This window comes from Podarcis liolepis (assembly GCF_965112155.1).
Source record: "Podarcis liolepis genome assembly, chromosome: 16".
In the NCBI taxonomy this organism is placed as follows: domain Eukaryota; kingdom Metazoa; phylum Chordata; class Lepidosauria; order Squamata; family Lacertidae; genus Podarcis; species Podarcis liolepis.
In genome coordinates, this window is record NC_139567.1 from 23,379,487 (window position 1) to 23,396,365 (window position 16,879).

The window sequence follows — 16,879 nt, forward strand, 5'->3', positions numbered from 1 at the left end:
CAGTGTATTCCATTACATAACTTGGGATGGCCAAATGCATCTATTCCTTTCCGTTCCTCTTGGTTTCCATTTTTCTCCCATCTTGTTTGTCACATTTCTGCAGCATTATGCATTTTTTTAAAAAAATGATGAAAATTTGTAATCGGGATAGTATGCATTTCCTCTCGTACACATTTTTGTCTACTACACATTTTACAAGCCATTTTGTACGATGTTTTTGTTTGTGTGTTGTTTTCATGAACATGTGCATTTTTATGCATGCTTCCTCTTACTAGATGCATTTTTGCTCACCCTTTTTGGCTGAGGAACTGCACCACAAAATTTGGAGAAGCGTGGGTTTCAAAGGACGGTGCTTTTTCTTCGATTCACATGTTATTTCAGGAAGTGCAAACGAGAGAGGTTCCTGTGAAAATCCAAACCAAATTTCTCGCCATCCCTTTTCTGTGGGATACCCTACCATATGGAGCTCTGATAAAGCAGTTTGGGGGGGAAATCCCAACGGGCCAATGCAGCTTGGTAAATACAGTGGTACCTCGGGTTAAGTACTTAATTCGTTCCGGAGGTCTGTACTTAACCTGAAACTGTTCTTAAGCTGAAGCACCACTTTAGCTAATGGGGCCTCCTGCTGCTGCTGCACCGCCGGAGCCCAATTTCTGTTCTTGTCCTGAAGCAAAGTTCTTAACCTGAAGCACTATTTCTGGGTTAGCGGAGTCTGTAACCTGAAGCGTGTGTAACCTGAAGTACCACTGTAAACACAAGTGTGCACAGCCACCTTAATGAACAAGCTGAACTGGAAATTGTGTGAGATAGTTTTGCCTTTTCCATATATGAAGCAGCAAGGAAAGATGAAGTACATGTTGGGCTTCAGAGAGGAATCAGCAGAGGTGTCTGATGTCAGCACTGCCCACATAGAAAGTTAATTTTAGAGCAGGCTAACAAGTGGCTACAAGTTTTCTTGACTTCAGCCGCAGAGGAAAGTGTCCCCCATCTGAAAGATGTGAAGGGAGAAAGGAAAGGGGGCAGATCCTGTCACTGCTGAGGTCATGGCACATGCACTTGGTTGCCTGTTGAAAAGGAGGAGCCAGCTGCAGGCCCCTGACTTCAGAAGCAAAGAGGAAGTTTCTTCGGTAGCAACTTGGGGGCTGCCGTTGAAGCAGGCACCATCTCAACATGTCCCTCGTCTCGGCACTCTTTGAGCTGGCATTGCTGCTGCAGCTGCTACAAGGTAGGTCCCAACAGTTATTTATTATTATCATTTACTGCATTTGTATCCCACTTTTCCTCTGGGCAGCTCCAAGTGATGTGCATAGTTCTCCCCATTTTATCCTCACATGAACACTGTGAGGTAGGCTGAGAGCGAGAGGCTGGCCTACGGTCATCCAGTGAGCTTCATGGCTGAGGAGCGATTCAGCCCTGGTCTCCCAAGTCCTAGTCCAGTGCTCTAACCACTACACCACCGCTGGTTCTCTGAGCTCATTTGGGTGATGTTCAAACTTGCCAAGTTCAAGGAGAGCCATCCCTGCACTGGGACACACAGAAGATTCTGGGAAATGGTCTAGGGTGGCACACTTCAACTTTTTCAGACCTATGCACACCTTTAAAAAAGATAAAGGGACCCCTGACCATTAGGTCCAGTCGTGGCCGACTCTGGGCTTTATTGGCTGAGGGAGCCGGCGTACAGCTTCCAGGTCATGTGGCCAGCATGACTAAGCCGCTTCTGGTGAACCAGAGCAGCACACAGAAATGCCATTTACCTTCCCGCCAGAGCGGTACCTATTTATCTACTTCACTTAGATGTGCTTTCGAACTGCTAGGTTGGCAGGAGCAGGGACTGAGCAACGGGAGCTCACCCCGTTGCGGGGATTCGAACCGCCGACCTTCTGATCGGCAAGTCCTGGGCTCTGTGGTTTAACCCACAGCACCACCCGCGTCCCTATACCCACCTTTACCCAAAGACAATTTGAGCAGCAGAGTCTGGTGCATCAGGGCAAATGGTGCACTGCCCCACCAATCTCAAATTATTATTTTTATTAATTTTCCAAATGATTACAAATGAAACTGAATTACTTCAATTCAATACAATTTCTTCAAATCAGGTTTCCCGCTCCTGTTGCAAACAATGATCATTTCCTCCCATAACTGCATAATTTCTTATTTAGTGTCCACTTGTTGTCCTTCACTTGCCGTTAAACCGTTCTTCCAGCTGACTGTTTTTTTCATCCTTACAAACAGCGCCTCTGTTACATCTTCTAAATATAAAATCCATTTCACGTGTGTAGTCTCACTGCCCCACCAATCTCAGCCTGGCCTCACCTGCCTGTAGTGGCATAGCGTGGGTTGCTGGTACCCAGGGCGGGCAAGCCGTTGATGCCACTGGAGCATGCCCGCCCTCATCGGAGCCAAACAGGATTGCACTGCACCACCTGCCCACCCGCACAGGGAGGAGCCCAGTCAGCCGACATGGCCCTTACCAGGCATATCCCACTGATACCTGCAGAGGAGAGCACCAGGCAAGGCTATGCTGGGATAGCCCCTCGCTTGCCTCCCTCACTGTGGGCCTGGACTGCTCATTAGAAGCCATCTCTACCATGCCCATAATAGCCTTGCTTTATCCTCCTGTTAAGGGACACGGGTGGCGCTGTGGGTTAAACCACAGAGCCTAGGACTTGCCGATTAGAAGGTTGGCAGTTTGAATCCCCGTGACGGGGTGAGCTCCCATTGCTCAGTCCCTGCTCCTGCCAACCTAGCAATTCGAAAGCACGTCAAAGTGCAAGTAGATAAATAGGTAACGCTCTGGCGGGAAGGTAAATGGCATTTCCGTGCGCTGCTCTGGTTCACCAGAAGCGGCTTTGTCATTCTGGCCACATGACCCAGAAGCTGTACGCCAGCTCCCTCAGCCAATAAAGCGAGATGAGCGCCGCAACTCCAGAGTCGGTCACGACTGGACCTAATGGTCAGGGGTCCCTTTACCTTTTTATCCTCCTATTAGCTTGTACTGGGAAACACTAGGTCCCCAGGCAGAAAAGCTTGGCAAGCCACACTCCTTTCAGGAACTGGGGTGGGAAGGCATTGTCTTTTCAGTAGGTCTGGTATGGCTGGATGTATGAGGACAGGATCCAGGCATCACCAAAAGGCTTCAAATTGGGGAGCCGAACTGACAACAGCCACCTCTTATTCTCCCAAGCCTATGCAGAACCTAGCTCTGTTTGGGGTGGGGAATGGGCTGCGAAGCAGCTCTGGGTGTTTCTGTTGTTGTTGTTGTTTAGTCATTTAGTCGTGTCTGACTCTTTGTGACCCCATGGACCAGAGCACGCCAGGCACTCCTGTCTTCCACTGCCTCCCGCAGTTTGGTCAAACTCATGTTGGTAGCTTCGAGAACACTGTCCAACCATCTTGCCTTCTGTCATCCCCTTCTCCTTGTGCCCTCCATCTTTCCCAACATCAGGGTCTTTTCCAGGGAGTCTTCTCTTCTCGTGAGGTGGCCAAAGTATTGGAGCCTCAGCTTCAGGATCTGTCCTTCCAGTGAGCACTCAGGGCTGATTTCCTTCAGAATGGATAGGTTTGATCTTCTTGCAGTCCATGGGATTCTCAAGAGTCTCCTCCAGCACCATAATTCAAAAGCATCAATTCTTCGGCAATCAGCCTTCTTTATGGTCCAGCTCTCACTTCCATACATCACTACTGGGAAAACCATAGCTTTAACTATACGGACCTTTGTTGGCAAGGTGATGTCTCTGCTTTTTACGATGCTGTCTAGGTTTGTCATTTTTCTTGGTGTTTCTACAAAGACAAAAACATGACTACCGTACATGGGTGTTAACTGGAACTTATAGATAAGCTTTGTGAGGGGCAGTCAGTCAACTGTTGAAGATGGTGTGCTGCATTTAGCCTGTGTTTAATGATGTTGCGTACAAGGCTGAGGTGCAGCTGGGTGCCATTCAAGTGGGTTTAGCATGCATTCCCTGCACTCTGGACTGAGAATGTGCAACCACCTCTCATCTCTCATCACAGCAACCACCATCTAGACCAGAAGTCCTCAATTTTTCAGTTCCAGGATCTGCCTTGAACCCAAACAAACCTTGGGAGCCCCACTTCTCAAGTTTTTTTACCATGCATTGGTATGGTAGTACTGCTGCGATCTACTGTAGATCAAGCTACGACCAAGCTGCAGGTTCCTTCAAACCCACCAGCTGAAGACTGATGGTGCCCTGATGGTCTAGGCCATATACACGGCACTTAGGGTTGCCTGTCGTAACCCTGGATTTTCTAATGCCTCACATGGGAAAGTTTTGGGGGTTTTTGCACAAATGAATCTGGGCTGTGCGCACTCACACATAAGCTTCCTTTCTCTTTTAGTTTCAAGCTTTTGAACTGAGATATTTTTGCCCCCACTGGTGCTAGTGGCAGGAAGCAGTGAAGTTATAGAAAGGTCCCATAGAAAACCACAAGCACAGCTTTCTCCGCCTTGATACAGTGAAGTTTGCAATGTTTTTCTTTAAAGTCAGAGCTTCAGAAGGTTCTCATGTACCCTAACAATTTCATCATATGAGTGGCAATCCTTATGCATCCAAAACAGTCCCTTCCTCACAAAGCGGGGGAGGTATCATCAGGCTTGGGGAAAGCACCAAGGTTTGCAGAAGCACAAGCAATCTTTAGAGAAAGAAAAAAACATAATAATGGTAAGAACCCCCCCCCCACACACACACAGTGAGGAATTGAACAAGGTTTGTGGTCTGCTCTGCTCATGGGACACTAGCTAATGGTTTGAGCTGCTAAGTTTCATGCTAAGTTACTGCTGTGTGGTTTGTTTGTTTATTTATTGTCTTAAGGGCTTGCATTTTAATTGTATTTTGCATTTTCTTGTCTATGAAAATTGCCTGGAGGTGGCACATAAATGCAGTGAATGCCTGGGGTAGGGAGAGGACAGGAGGAGTATCCTCTGGAAGGAGCAAAGAAGGTTAGAACTCTGAACAGGAACATTCAACGCTGCAACATTTTGTTGCAGTCCTACTTGTTTCTCTGTCAGAAATCATATCCCTCAAGGCAGCCTCCTTTAGTAGTTACCACAACCGTGTGAGATAAATCAGGCTGAGAATCAGACTTAACCCAGACAGTGCAGAACTGATGCTCGCTGGTTGCATTGGTAAGGAGACAGCCTGGCTAATTCAGTGCAAATAAAGCATGCTCCTTTATCTAACCCAACCTAAGTTGTGTACCTTTGTCACAGAGGGATTGAAATGGTGAATTGCAACATAGGGCTCACCACTCATTTCGGGGTTTTTGTTTTCTAGCTGCAACTCATTGTTCTGTGGCAAATGAACAGGCTCTCTCCCCTTACTGCACTGTAATTGTGGTGGTGGTTCTTGAGTGTGTGTTTTTTCTTTTCATTGCACTTAACCCTGAGCACGATCATTTGGCCCAGTTTGGCTATAATGCTGGTGGCACTCACCACCTGAGTTCGCCATTGTGCTGTGTGCACAGATGTGGAAAATAAACACATGTTTAAAGGTGTGTGACTGAAGTGAAATATCAGCTCTTTAAAACAGGAGAGGGCTGTTCTATCTTGTTCCAAGGTGAGCTTTCGGCTCGGAGCAACCCTTCACGAATCCATTTTCTTTAGCAGGGTCTTTTCAAGAAGCTCCCGTTGAAAACGTAACTGTAGTGGAGGGGGGAAATCTGGATCTACGCTGCGCTGTTGCTGGGGACACCGGATCTGCCGTGGAGTGGAAGAACCCACGTGGGTTTGTGATTTTCTTCAGGAACACCCAGCGAGGTAGGTGCTGGGGGAAGGCAGGGACCCCATAACATTTCCACTGGAAAGAGGAAACAAGTAAGATTTCCCACGGAACAGCGATATGAGTCACACACACCAACACCACTCAGTTTTGACAGGTTCACTCACAGCCACACTCCTGCAGGAAGTCAATGCAATGAAGGCCCCCTTTGCAGTGGTTAGGATGTGTGAATACAGCAATTCCTTCCAATGGGTTTATTATGCCGCCCCTACATTTGAAAAAGGAACGGAAAGAAAGCCCACCACTCTTTCCAACAATCGGTTTGTTCAGGTGGGCTCTAACATGTGCCACAAGTGTGGGGCAGTGGTTAGAGTGCTGAACTAGGACCTGGGAGACCAGGGTTCAGATTCCCACTTGGCCATGAAGCTCACCTTGGGCCAGTCACTGCCTCCAGGCTTAGCCTACCTTACAGGGCTGTTTTGAGGATTAAATGAGGAGAGGGAGAACCATGTCTACCACCTTGAGCACCTTGGAGAAAAAGGTGGGCTGTACGGTAAATGGAATCAATCAATCAATCAATCAATCAATAGGTAGGTATTTAAAGATGCCACTTTACAGGAGTGTTTTGCCTATACTTTTGATTCTTGGGGCACAGGGTTTCCTGGATTAAAAGTGGAGGCATGCTTCCTTCTGCCCCCTTATCCCTGCAACACAGACCACTACTCCCCTTCAAAATGCACTGCAACCTAATGCACTGCTATGCAATCTTTTACTGACTTGCCCCCATTGTTTCTCTCTCTTGCAGGCATAAGAGATCCAAGGTATACACTTGTCCATCATTCATCAGCTGACTTCTCTGTCCGTCTCTCCAACGTCACGGTGCGCGATGAAGGAGTCTATACATGCCTCCACTACATGGTGCCAACCGGAAGGAAGCAGGTGAACGTCAATGTCTTAGGTGAGCCTCCAGGCTTTCAGTGGATGACGCAGTGATGGGAAGGGTGATGTCAGAGTGGAACCTCCAACAGCTGCTGAGCAGGAGCCACAAACTCCTTGTCTATCCCGGGATCAAAGACAGGAGCTGAAAACCAGAGGCTGCATTTGCACTTCCAAAGATGCCAGAGTCGCTGGCTGATCCCAGTTCATTTTGCATGAGCAGCATTTCATTTATTTAACTTGTTTGTAGTGAAACCAGTTTACAAGGAATATTGATATTATCCGTTAAAAACCAACTGAAAACATCAAAAGCTAATTGAAATTAACAGTAAGAGATAAAGAAAGGTTAAAACAGCCAAATTAAAAGTAATAGCAAAAAGTTTAAAATGTATTTGTTTCTTTGTTTAAATGTTTATACAGCTCACATTCATAAGAAATGCAACAAGGCAGTGTGGCAGCACATGCAAGTTGCAACGGTATGAAAAGCATCAAGAAAACATCAGTATAAAAACCCATAAATTTGGCTTGGTTGAAAGAAAATTCGCACTTCAAAGGCCTGTCTAAATAACATAGTTTTCAGAAAACCTCTAAGCAGTGCTATTTTTCTAGAAAAAGAGGTGTCAGAACACCTCCCTAGTTCTCTTACAATGGCAATTAAGAAACCAACCAGGAAGCTGAAATTAAGCTTGGCTTTCTGTTGCTGGGGATAATGGTTTGTTGCAGCCTCATAATCAGGATTGCCAGCCAGCCAGAAATCATGGATTGTTGTTGACTTGTGATCCTTGGCTTGTTCACTAGGTGAACATCTCTTATCTGCAGATGTTGAAAAATTTTGAGCGAACCCTTCATTCTTTGTCGTAATGAAGTTGTGGTGGGGAGACTGTCACCTCCAAATCTGATTCTGTCTTCTTACAGCTGCTCCTTCCAGACCTCTGCTGGAAGCAACAAGGGTCAGAGTTCACGATCAAGAGGAAAAGATGGTGTTAAGGTGCTCCACCTGGGGTGCTAAACCCTCTCCTCAAATTACGTGGCTGCTGGACAATGGGATGGAACTCTTTGGTATGAACTTGCTTTCTACTTGCTTTCTTTGTGCAGTGTATTTTGTCTTTTAAAAGTCATTCTAGAACCATTGGTCAGGAATGATGGGTTGGCCCTTGTCTCACTGAAGCAAATTTGCATGCACAATAACCAAATTTTATTCCATAAAATCACCTTTTAATAACTGCGTTCAGATACACTAATCATAGAATTGTAGATTTGGATGGGACCACGAGGGTCATCTAATCCAACCCCCTGCAATGCAGGAATCTTTCCCCCCTTTCTGGTTTCCCTTTCTCTTCCAAATACATTTTTAAAGACTTTCCTCCCAGGTCTTCATAATTTTTTTAGAAGCAAATGCTGGTAGAGTTTGTTTTGAAATTAACACTCCAGATCAAGGATAAGGACCCTCTGGATTTGGAGCCAAATGTGGTTGTGTAGGCATCTGTGTCTGGGCCTCAGCACTCTCCCTCAGGCCATGCACTGTCCCCTGGGCACACTTCACACCACCCCTCTCTTGAGTGAATCATAGAATCGTGGAATTGTAGAGTTGGAAGGGACCTCAAGCATCACCTTGCCCACCCACCCCCTGCAATGCAGAAATCTCAGCTAAAGCATCCATGACTGTTGGCCATCCAACCTCTGCTTAAAAACCTCCAAGGAAGGAGAGTCCACAACCTTCTGAGGGAGAACATTCCACTGTCAAACAGTTCTTCCTGTTTTTTTCTGATGCTTCTGCCTGGATGGAATATGTCCTTGAACTCTGGATAATGCCACCTTTTGCACAGCCGGAATGTAGCCTACTGTGTACCAGGTGGTTCCCCCACTTTTGGCACTGCCCCTACACACTACTGTGATGCTGCCCCTGAAGGGATACCCACAAGGGAGTGTGACCCTTGGGCGAAAAAATGTTCCCCGTCCCTGTTCTAGATACTATGCCTGATACAGGTTTAGAATTTCAAATGCCCCATTCATTCTGAATAGATCAATATGGGAAGGCACTATAAGGGATTTTGTGGCGGTCCAATCAGGACCAGAGACTCTCAGAGTGACTGGCTTGCCTGTCTGCCTGTTACAGAGAAAATGGCCAATTGAAAGGGCTTTCTGGCAGTGATTGGTTTCGTTATGGTGATTCTCAGAAAGGGCAACGCAGGAAGAACCCAGCAAAGGAGGGATCAAATTATAAAGGGGTCCAAATAAAGCAAGCTTGGAGACAGGAAATTTCTGAGAGAAGAAGGAGGGGGAGAAAAGGCAACAGGAAGGAGTTGGAGGGAGAAAGGAAAACAGAGAATTGGCAGGTCTCTAGCTGTCAACTAAAGTTCCAAAAGTTTTAATTGCTTGCTATTCCTTTTCTTAAAACCATCCATAGGAATTATTTCCTTCCTTGTATTCCCAAATGCATTTTAGGTGATACTAAACACCAGCTGGAAGAGAAGAAATGGAATTCAACTAGCACCCTCACAGTCCACACCTACACCCAGAAGTCTGGCGTTACTTGTGTTATTCGTCACAGAGCTCTCCGAGGAGGAAATTTAACAGCAAATTTACACCTTGGGCACAATGGTAAGTGCCAAATGTGCACAGTGTGGCTGAGGTGGCTCTGTCCCATCAGCATTCAAGACAGAGCAATACCGAGAGGAGAGAAGGCACAAATTCTGTCTTCTTCACATCAAAATAAATTCAATGGCAAATCAATAGCACAGATTGTGGCAGTCTGCTTTAAAAAGGAGGGACTGCCATATTATGGCAGCAAGTTAGCTCAGTTGGTTAGAGCAGGGTGCTGATAATGCCCAACTTGCAGGTTCGATCCCCATACGGGACAGCTGCATATTCCTGCTATTGGACTAGCTCAGTGCTCAGGATCCCTTCCAATTCTACAGTTCTATTAATCTAGATTAGTAAAACCAGGGCAGAATTTTGCCAGGCCCCATGCTAACCTCATTGCTTACTAAGAACAGAAGGACATAAGAGCGTAATAATAGCTCAGCTGAATCTCAAACCAAAGGCCCAACTTTTCCAGCATTCTATTTCTTTCTGTAGCCAACCAGAAACCTCCAGGATACCTCAAGGAAGTTGTGAAGAAAATAGCCCTTCTTCCATTTTTTGCTTCCTAGCCTAGGTGCATGGAGGTAGACTGCCAGTGAAACTGGAGTCTCCATTTAGCTGTTGTGCATACTAGCTAGCAAAGGTTCTGCCATTCCTAAACTCTGCTAACCCTCTTTTAAAGCCACCAAAAATAATTGCCCTTGCCATTTCTTGTGAAAGTGAGTTCTATAAATGACCCTGAGTTCAAATATTATGTGAGAGCAGAAGAGGGGTGGCCTTGTTCTGTGTCCTTCGCCATTGGGGGTACAGTTGATGCTCCAATGCCTTGCATCAGGGATGCGAAAACTGTATCCCTCCAGACTTTGTTGGACTGCAGCTCCCATCATGACTTCTAATCCTCAACCATGCTGGCAGAGGCTGGTGGCAGTTGGGAATCCGACAATATATGCACCACAACCATACATGGAGGAAATGAGGAAAATTCTGAACAAATATGTTTCTGTGTTCCAGAGCCTACCACAGACTTCACCCCAACAACACTTGCAGTTAGTACGATAACTCCAGAAAACCTTCCCCATTATAAAGGTAAAATATTCCACCACCATTTTGCAGGGTGTGATATACTCACTACATTCTCCTCATCCAATGCTATCTGATTTTCCTGCCTTTCTCCCCAAATCCAAGACAGTGGTACCTCAGTTTTCGAACATCTTGGAAGCTGAATGTTTCGGTTTTCGAACGCTGAAAACCCAGAAGTAAATGCTTCCATTTTCAAACGAGCTTCTGAAGTTGAACGGCTTCCGCTGCATGTTTTTCAATTTTCTCAATTGAACTTGCAGCCAGCCCTTTGCGCCTCAGTTTTCAAACATTTCGGAAGTCAAACGGTCTTCCGGAACAGATTACATTCGAGAACTGAAGTACCACTGTACATGGACAATCCGATCTGTTCAGTCTGCAATGAGCTGTTTTATTTCGAGAGGTTGGTTTTTAAACTTTGCTTTTTATACTTCTGCAAATATCAGGGTTCTCCAGAGCATGTTGATACAGCCAACTCCTCCATTTTAGCCCTAATCCCATAGGTGCTCACTACTTGTGTTCATTATTAGAGGGAGCTGGTGGCTTTCAAAGGGCATCGGGCAACTTGAAGGGGATAGGTCTGTCAATGGCTGCATTAGCCAATGGGAAACAAAAGGAGGAGGGGGAGGCCATTGCTTCTTCAAGCTTTGCCTGTGGTCCTCATGGAGGGTCCAGTGCGTCACTGTGCAAAATAGGGTGTTAGCTTAGGTGGAACTTCTGATCTGATCTGTCAGGGCTTTTCTGACATTCATCCTATACAGTGGAGGCTGGTCTATTAGGGTGCCCCACCAACTTCAGTCTGCCCCCAACTACCTAACTTCTTCCTTGCAACCAGTAAATCAATCAATCAATCATCCCCTGGGTAAGCTTTCCCAGAAGATGTTTAGCACATAGCTTCCCCACTATGGAGAGGAGGATTATTGGTCCATAGTTGGATGGTAATGTGCGCTCTCCCTTTTTGTATATTGGAATGATGATTGCGCCTGTCCATGCCTCTGGCATAAAAAGTCCAGTCCTATCTACCCTTGTGAATAGGCTGGCCAGCAAGGGAGCCCACCAGTCAGGGTCTAGTTTAAGAACATTGGGACCCATGCCATCTGGGCCAGTGGCTTTCCCTTGCTGGCCTATTAACATTTTTATTTCATCTGATGAAACTGGGGGCCACTTGGGGGCATTGATTTGCATAGAATGATAACAAGCTGTCTCACTGGAATGATCCTCATTGCAAGACACTTGAAAAGTAGTGGTACCAATCATTAGGCGAAACAGGTGGAGAGGATAAGTCATTAGTGTTAAATGCCCCAGAATATAAGGGCCAGAATCTCCTTTCATTGTTTGAGGTTATGGCATACGCAGTGGAGTTGTTCCCATTGTTTGTTGGTATGTTCAGATCTCCGTCTTTTTAAAAAATAAGGTGCTGCAGTAAGTTTTGGGACCTGAAATATTCTGGGGGTAGGGCGGTGGCTTCGTCCTTACGGTGTGGGTGGAAGATATTCCGGATGTGTGCTTTGAGATCTCTGCATTCCTTATGAAACCAGGTTGCAGCAAAGGGCTCCCTGGGTCATTTTCGCACTGTGAATTGTTGTTTTGAAAACTCTTTCAGAGATGTTATTAGGACTTCAGATGATTCAACCAGTCTAGAGGGTGGCACTGGACGTCCACTTCCTCCTCCTTAGGATTCACCCACTCTTCTGCTTGTCCCAAGTCTAGAAAGCACAGGTCTGAGTGGTTTTTCCCTTGCCTCCCTCCTTTCATAGGAAAAGCCCACACCTTAGTGCTAAATCAGAGAAAACCTGAATTGCTGTTTGCTCTGACTGAGCACTAAAGAGCGCTGTTCCCTGGGGGGAAGCAGTGGGACGAGAGGCAGTGTGGAGAAGCCCTTAGTCTCACTACTGACCATATAAAACTCAGTAAGGAGGAGGTTTGGGACAAAGCTAGAATGGGTTTGCTGTGACTGTCATTAGCTCTGGCTCCCCCTACTGTCAGCCTCCCAGCCTGCTGCCCAACCAGTCCCAATGGGCACCAGCCCCCCGTGGTCCTGGGGTAAGAAAAGGAGGAAGAAGACTTTTTAAAAATTCTTTTTTATTATTTCAACAGGGCCAGGCGAAGCATTAAATATTACAGAAGGAAGCCCTGGAACACAAACACCACACACAAGTGCTGCAGCAGCAACTCTGAATTCTAATGCTACCAACGGTATGATGAAGCAGTTTAACAATTATTTCCTGACGTTAAAAAATGAAGTTGATTTCCGATGACAACCCAACCCCATGCAGCTTACTTCATCTCTTGGAATATCAGTATTGCAGCATTTTACATTCGGGTCACCAAAAGAAATGACTCTTTTGCTTGATGCAGAACATTGGGTAGTTCATTGCTTTTAGATGTGGTGATAGTTGCCAGTCTAGACGTCTTGAAAAGTGGATTAGGCAAATTCATGGAGGCTGAAGCTATTGGTGCCTATTTGTTCAGATAGTTAAATAGAACCTCCCAGTTCAGAGGCAGTATACCAGCACAAAGCAACAGCAGGAGAGGGCCTTTGCCTTTATGACCTGCTTGTGGGCATGAGGCTCTTAATCTCAGGGTTGTGGGTTTGAGCCCCATGTTACGCAAAAGTTTCCTGCATTGCAGGGGGGTGGAGTAGGTGACTCTTGTGGTCCCTTCCAACTCTACAATTCTATTATTTCCAGAGGCATCCAGTGGCCATCATGGTAGCCGGATGCTGACCTAGATGGAGCATTGCTCTGAGGCTGAGCTAGTAGGATTCTTTATGAGTTCTTAAATTTTTGCTTGGGAATTAAAGGAACAACACTTCTCTTTTCATTTTCTTCAGGCTCAGAAAAAATATTAAATGCGACAGAAGAAAACCTTAGTATACCAACTCTGTCTCCAACTGGAGGAGCAACAATCCTGAATTCTTATGCCACTAAAGGTATGCTGAAATAATATTAAAATAATCGTTTCCAAATGGAAAAATGGAATTAACTTCTGCTGCTAATCCTTAAATATACAGGTTATTTCAACCTATTCACTGCAATGTCAGCATTGCTATATTCACTCCTCTCAGGATGTGAAAGGAATAAACCTTCTTTTTTTTCAATTCAGCAGGATCAGATAAAATATCCAATGTGACAGAAGGAAATTCTAGTACACAAACACCGTATCCAGGTTCTGACACAGCAACTTTGAATTCTCAGAGCACAATTGGTAAGTTAGTGAAATGTTAACATCCTGATGTACAGGTAGCCAGTGTGGTGCCCTACATATGTTTTGGACTCGGGTTCTCATCACCCAATCCAGCTTGGCCAATGGTCAGGAATTATGGGAGTTGTAGTCCAACATCTGGAATGAATGCTCAATAAAAACATCTAAACTTTTTGGAAACACTCAATAGACGGGTCATCTGCAAGTGACCAAAAACTCATTCTACCTGCTGAAGAGAAACTTTGCAACCAACCCAATGCACTGTTGTTAACTCGTTTACTGGTGGGGATCCACCAGACATTGCCCCTAAAGGAACCATGGCTGTTACAGAAATATGATGTATCCGCAACACTCAGAGGACAATGTACCAAAAGCATGAAAACTCACATTTTTTGTTTTTGTTGTTTTTGTTTGTTTTGTTTTGTTTTGTTAACAGGAACAAATCTTACACACGAAGGAATTGTGAAACGAGCGAGCCTTTTGCTTCCCATCCTTGTGACGGTGTTACTTTCTGCTCTCTTCATCATTGTCCTGCTTTTTGTGGTGAAACTGTGGAAGGCACACAGAGAATGGAAGAAAGGTTAGAGAGGATAGACAAATGAAGGGTGTGCATTCTGGATGCTTTGACAACCCCTCCCCTCCCAAAAGCAGTGCAGGGGGTAGGACTGTCATTATGCACACTTAAGGTAAAAGTAAAGGGACCCCTAACTATTAGGTCCAGTCGCAGACGACTCTAGGATTGTGGCGCTCATCTCGCTTTATTAGCCGAGGGAGCCGGCGTACAGCAAGACTAAGCTGCTTCTGGCGAAACCAGAGCAGCACACAGAAACACCGTTTTCCTTCCTGCCACACCTATTTATCAACTTGCACTTCATGCTTTCAAACTGCTAGGTTGGCAGGAGCAGGGACTGAGCAACAGGAGCTCACCCCGTCACGGGGATTTGAACCGCTGACCTTCTGATCGGCAAGCCCTAGGCCCTGTGGTTTAACCCACAGCACCACCCGCGTCCCTTTATGCACACTTACCTGGGAGTAAATCCCAATGAATTCAGTGGGGCTTCAGATTGCAATTGACCCCTGCCTCTTTGTGAAGAAATGTCACACACACACACACACACACACACACACACACAGCTGCTGGTGCTGCTGCTCATTATTTTCCTTTCCAATGTCACCTATGTAGAAACTGAAGTTTCGGATCAGACGCTTGAAAGTAACAAATCTCGGCCAAATGAAGACAACCATGGGCAGGAGAAGAATAGAAATGGTATGCATGGAAATTTTTGTGTTTGTGTGGATGGGGGCAGAGGGAATGATTTGAATTAAGAAATGCAACCAAGGTAATAGCTGATGGATCAACTAGGGATTAAAGTCTAATCGTATTTTTGTTCTCAGTTTTATAGCAATGGATCCATGAAAACAAAGTTGTACCACAAACCCCACAATTCAAGGCCTATGTCCAGAAAGGACACAAAGAAAGTGTGTACAAAAAGGGGTTACAATTTAAAAAGGGAGATGGAATAAATGATACGATGAAATAAATTCCAATACAGTCATACCTTGGATCCTGAATGCCTTGGCTCCCAAACAAATTGGCTCCCAAACGATCAAAACCTGGAAGTGAATGTTCCGGTTTTTGAACGATTTTCAGAAGCCGAACATCCGGTGCTGCTTCTGTGGCTTCCGATTGGCTGCAGGAGTTTTGGAAGTCAAACGGACTTCCAGAAAGGATTCTGTTTGACTTCCAACGTACGACTGTATTTTTAAAACAGCATCAGTACAGCCATCAGTAAAATCAACAAAAGTTTAAAAGAATAAAAAAGGGGAGGGTTCATCTGAAGGCAGAAAGAGAGAGGGGACGAAATGGCATTCTCAAGGGAGGGAATCTTCCTGATGTGAAAAGGTCCTTGGCACCTGACAACCCATGTGGCAAGGTCAGTGTAGTGGTCACAGTGTTGGACTGGGACCTGGGAGACCAGGGTTTGAATCCCCAACACAGCCATGAAACTGACTAGGTGACCTTGGGCCAGTCTAACCTACCTTACAGGGTTGTTGTTGCAAGGATTAAATGAGGATGGAGAGAACCTTGTCCACCACCTTGAGCTGCTCAGAGAAAAGGGTGGGATGTAACTGCAAGAAATAATAATAAATACAATTTTAGGTCCCAGGTTGCTTCGAAATACATGAATGGGTTCTGATTTCAGTAATGGCTGACAGAGATAACTTCATGTCATATTACACAGCAAAATAAGCGCTCTGTATGATGGGCAAGAGCAATATATATTTGTTTTATTTTTTATCCAGTTATCCCTTGGAAGATCAGTAAGAAATATGTAATTGGAGGATCGTGCACGAGGACAATGAAGAATTCAGAGGGGAGTCAAGATTCATCAGTCTTTGAAAAACATTTGCCTTCTGTTAAGGAAACTGACCTGTGAGCATCACTCCCTACTGATAATATTGGACTATGTACAATGGCGTAGGACGGCATTCACTTTATTTAGCCTGTGGCTAAATATTCACCTTTCTGTGAAAAAAAACTTCAGAACCAACATTTTCAACAGGATTTCAAACCAGCGGAAACAACTGATTCATAAACGCGGGGTTCAAGCTGGGCTAATTGTGTTGTAAATAAAAAGACAACCATACTGCAAAAGGTGTTGAGAATCTGCAACTTGTATATGTTATGATGAAGGCAGCATCTCAATAAATACAATACTTAGCACTTTGGAGCATACAAAGCAGTTCACACATTTCCCCAGTAAACCCTCCCAACAATGCAGTACAGGTCAGAATAATTATCCCCATATTGCAGATGGGAAGACTGAAACTACCTAGAGAGTTGACCTGAAGTGACTTATCTGGTGTCTGACTGTGGTTTGAACTTGTTGGAAGCCCTGGGTGACCTTGGGCCAGTCACTCCCCCTCCGAGCCCAATGGGTTGTGGTGGGAACACAGCCCACTACAAAAGCTGTTCATTGCCTTTGGGGCCAGCACTATTGTTAGGCAGAATGAGGTGGGTGACAAAGGTAGCTGACATTGGGTGTCATTAAAGGGCAAAAACTGCTAAGCTATTTAATGTATTGCTATTTTCCTTTTAACCCCATCGAGAGACACTTGCAGGGTTTTCTGTTTTCAGGTGCTAAAATAATCTGGGTGGGAGCACCCCTTGACTTGGAAAAGGAGCGCCGTTTGCTGTTGTGCCTCAGACAGCAAAATATATTGGACTAGCCCAGTATGCCCTGCACCACGCGGGCTTTAAACGAGGCTTTTCCCTATTGTGAGAGAGGAAAGGGAACTGCTCCTGCCATTTCCATTTCTGGCAAGACAAATATCTGTATCCG

General features: G+C 45.4%; 1 protein-coding gene across 4 annotated transcripts; it reads left to right on the forward strand.

Annotated features, from left to right (window-relative positions):
- Positions 1-824: 824 nt before the first annotated feature.
- CRTAM (cytotoxic and regulatory T cell molecule) lies at positions 825-16,191 on the forward strand. Of its 4 annotated transcripts, none has more exons than XM_083481095.1 (12): positions 825-1,225; positions 5,621-5,773; positions 6,541-6,693; positions 7,587-7,730; positions 9,117-9,272; positions 10,266-10,340; positions 12,429-12,527; positions 13,165-13,263; positions 13,440-13,538; positions 13,972-14,115; positions 14,719-14,802; positions 15,840-16,191. In XM_083481095.1, the coding sequence occupies exons 1-12, from the start codon at positions 1,171-1,173 to the stop codon at positions 15,971-15,973; spliced, it is 1,395 nt and encodes a 464-aa protein (XP_083337221.1). In that variant the 5' UTR covers positions 825-1,170; the 3' UTR covers positions 15,974-16,191. The 4 variants fall into 4 exon arrangements, with proteins under 4 accessions (XP_083337221.1, XP_083337222.1, XP_083337219.1 ...); XM_083481096.1 differs by having other exon boundaries at positions 826-1,225; positions 5,624-5,773; XM_083481093.1 differs by having other exon boundaries at positions 827-1,225; positions 13,437-13,538.
- The last annotated feature ends 688 nt before the right edge of the window (positions 16,192-16,879 follow it).

Bases quoted from the DNA above. Each gene is read 5' to 3' on its own strand.
- CRTAM (XM_083481093.1), top strand. From the start codon at position 1,171: ATGTCCCTCGTCTCGGCACTCTTTGAGCTGGCATTGCTGCTGCAGCTG. The intron at 7,731-9,116 runs GTATGAACTTGC...AATGCATTTTAG, and splicing joins CAATGGGATGGAACTCTTTG to GTGATACTAAACACCAGCTG. The intron at 13,264-13,436 runs GTATGCTGAAAT...TTTTCAATTCAG, and splicing joins GAATTCTTATGCCACTAAAG to CAGGATCAGATAAAATATCC.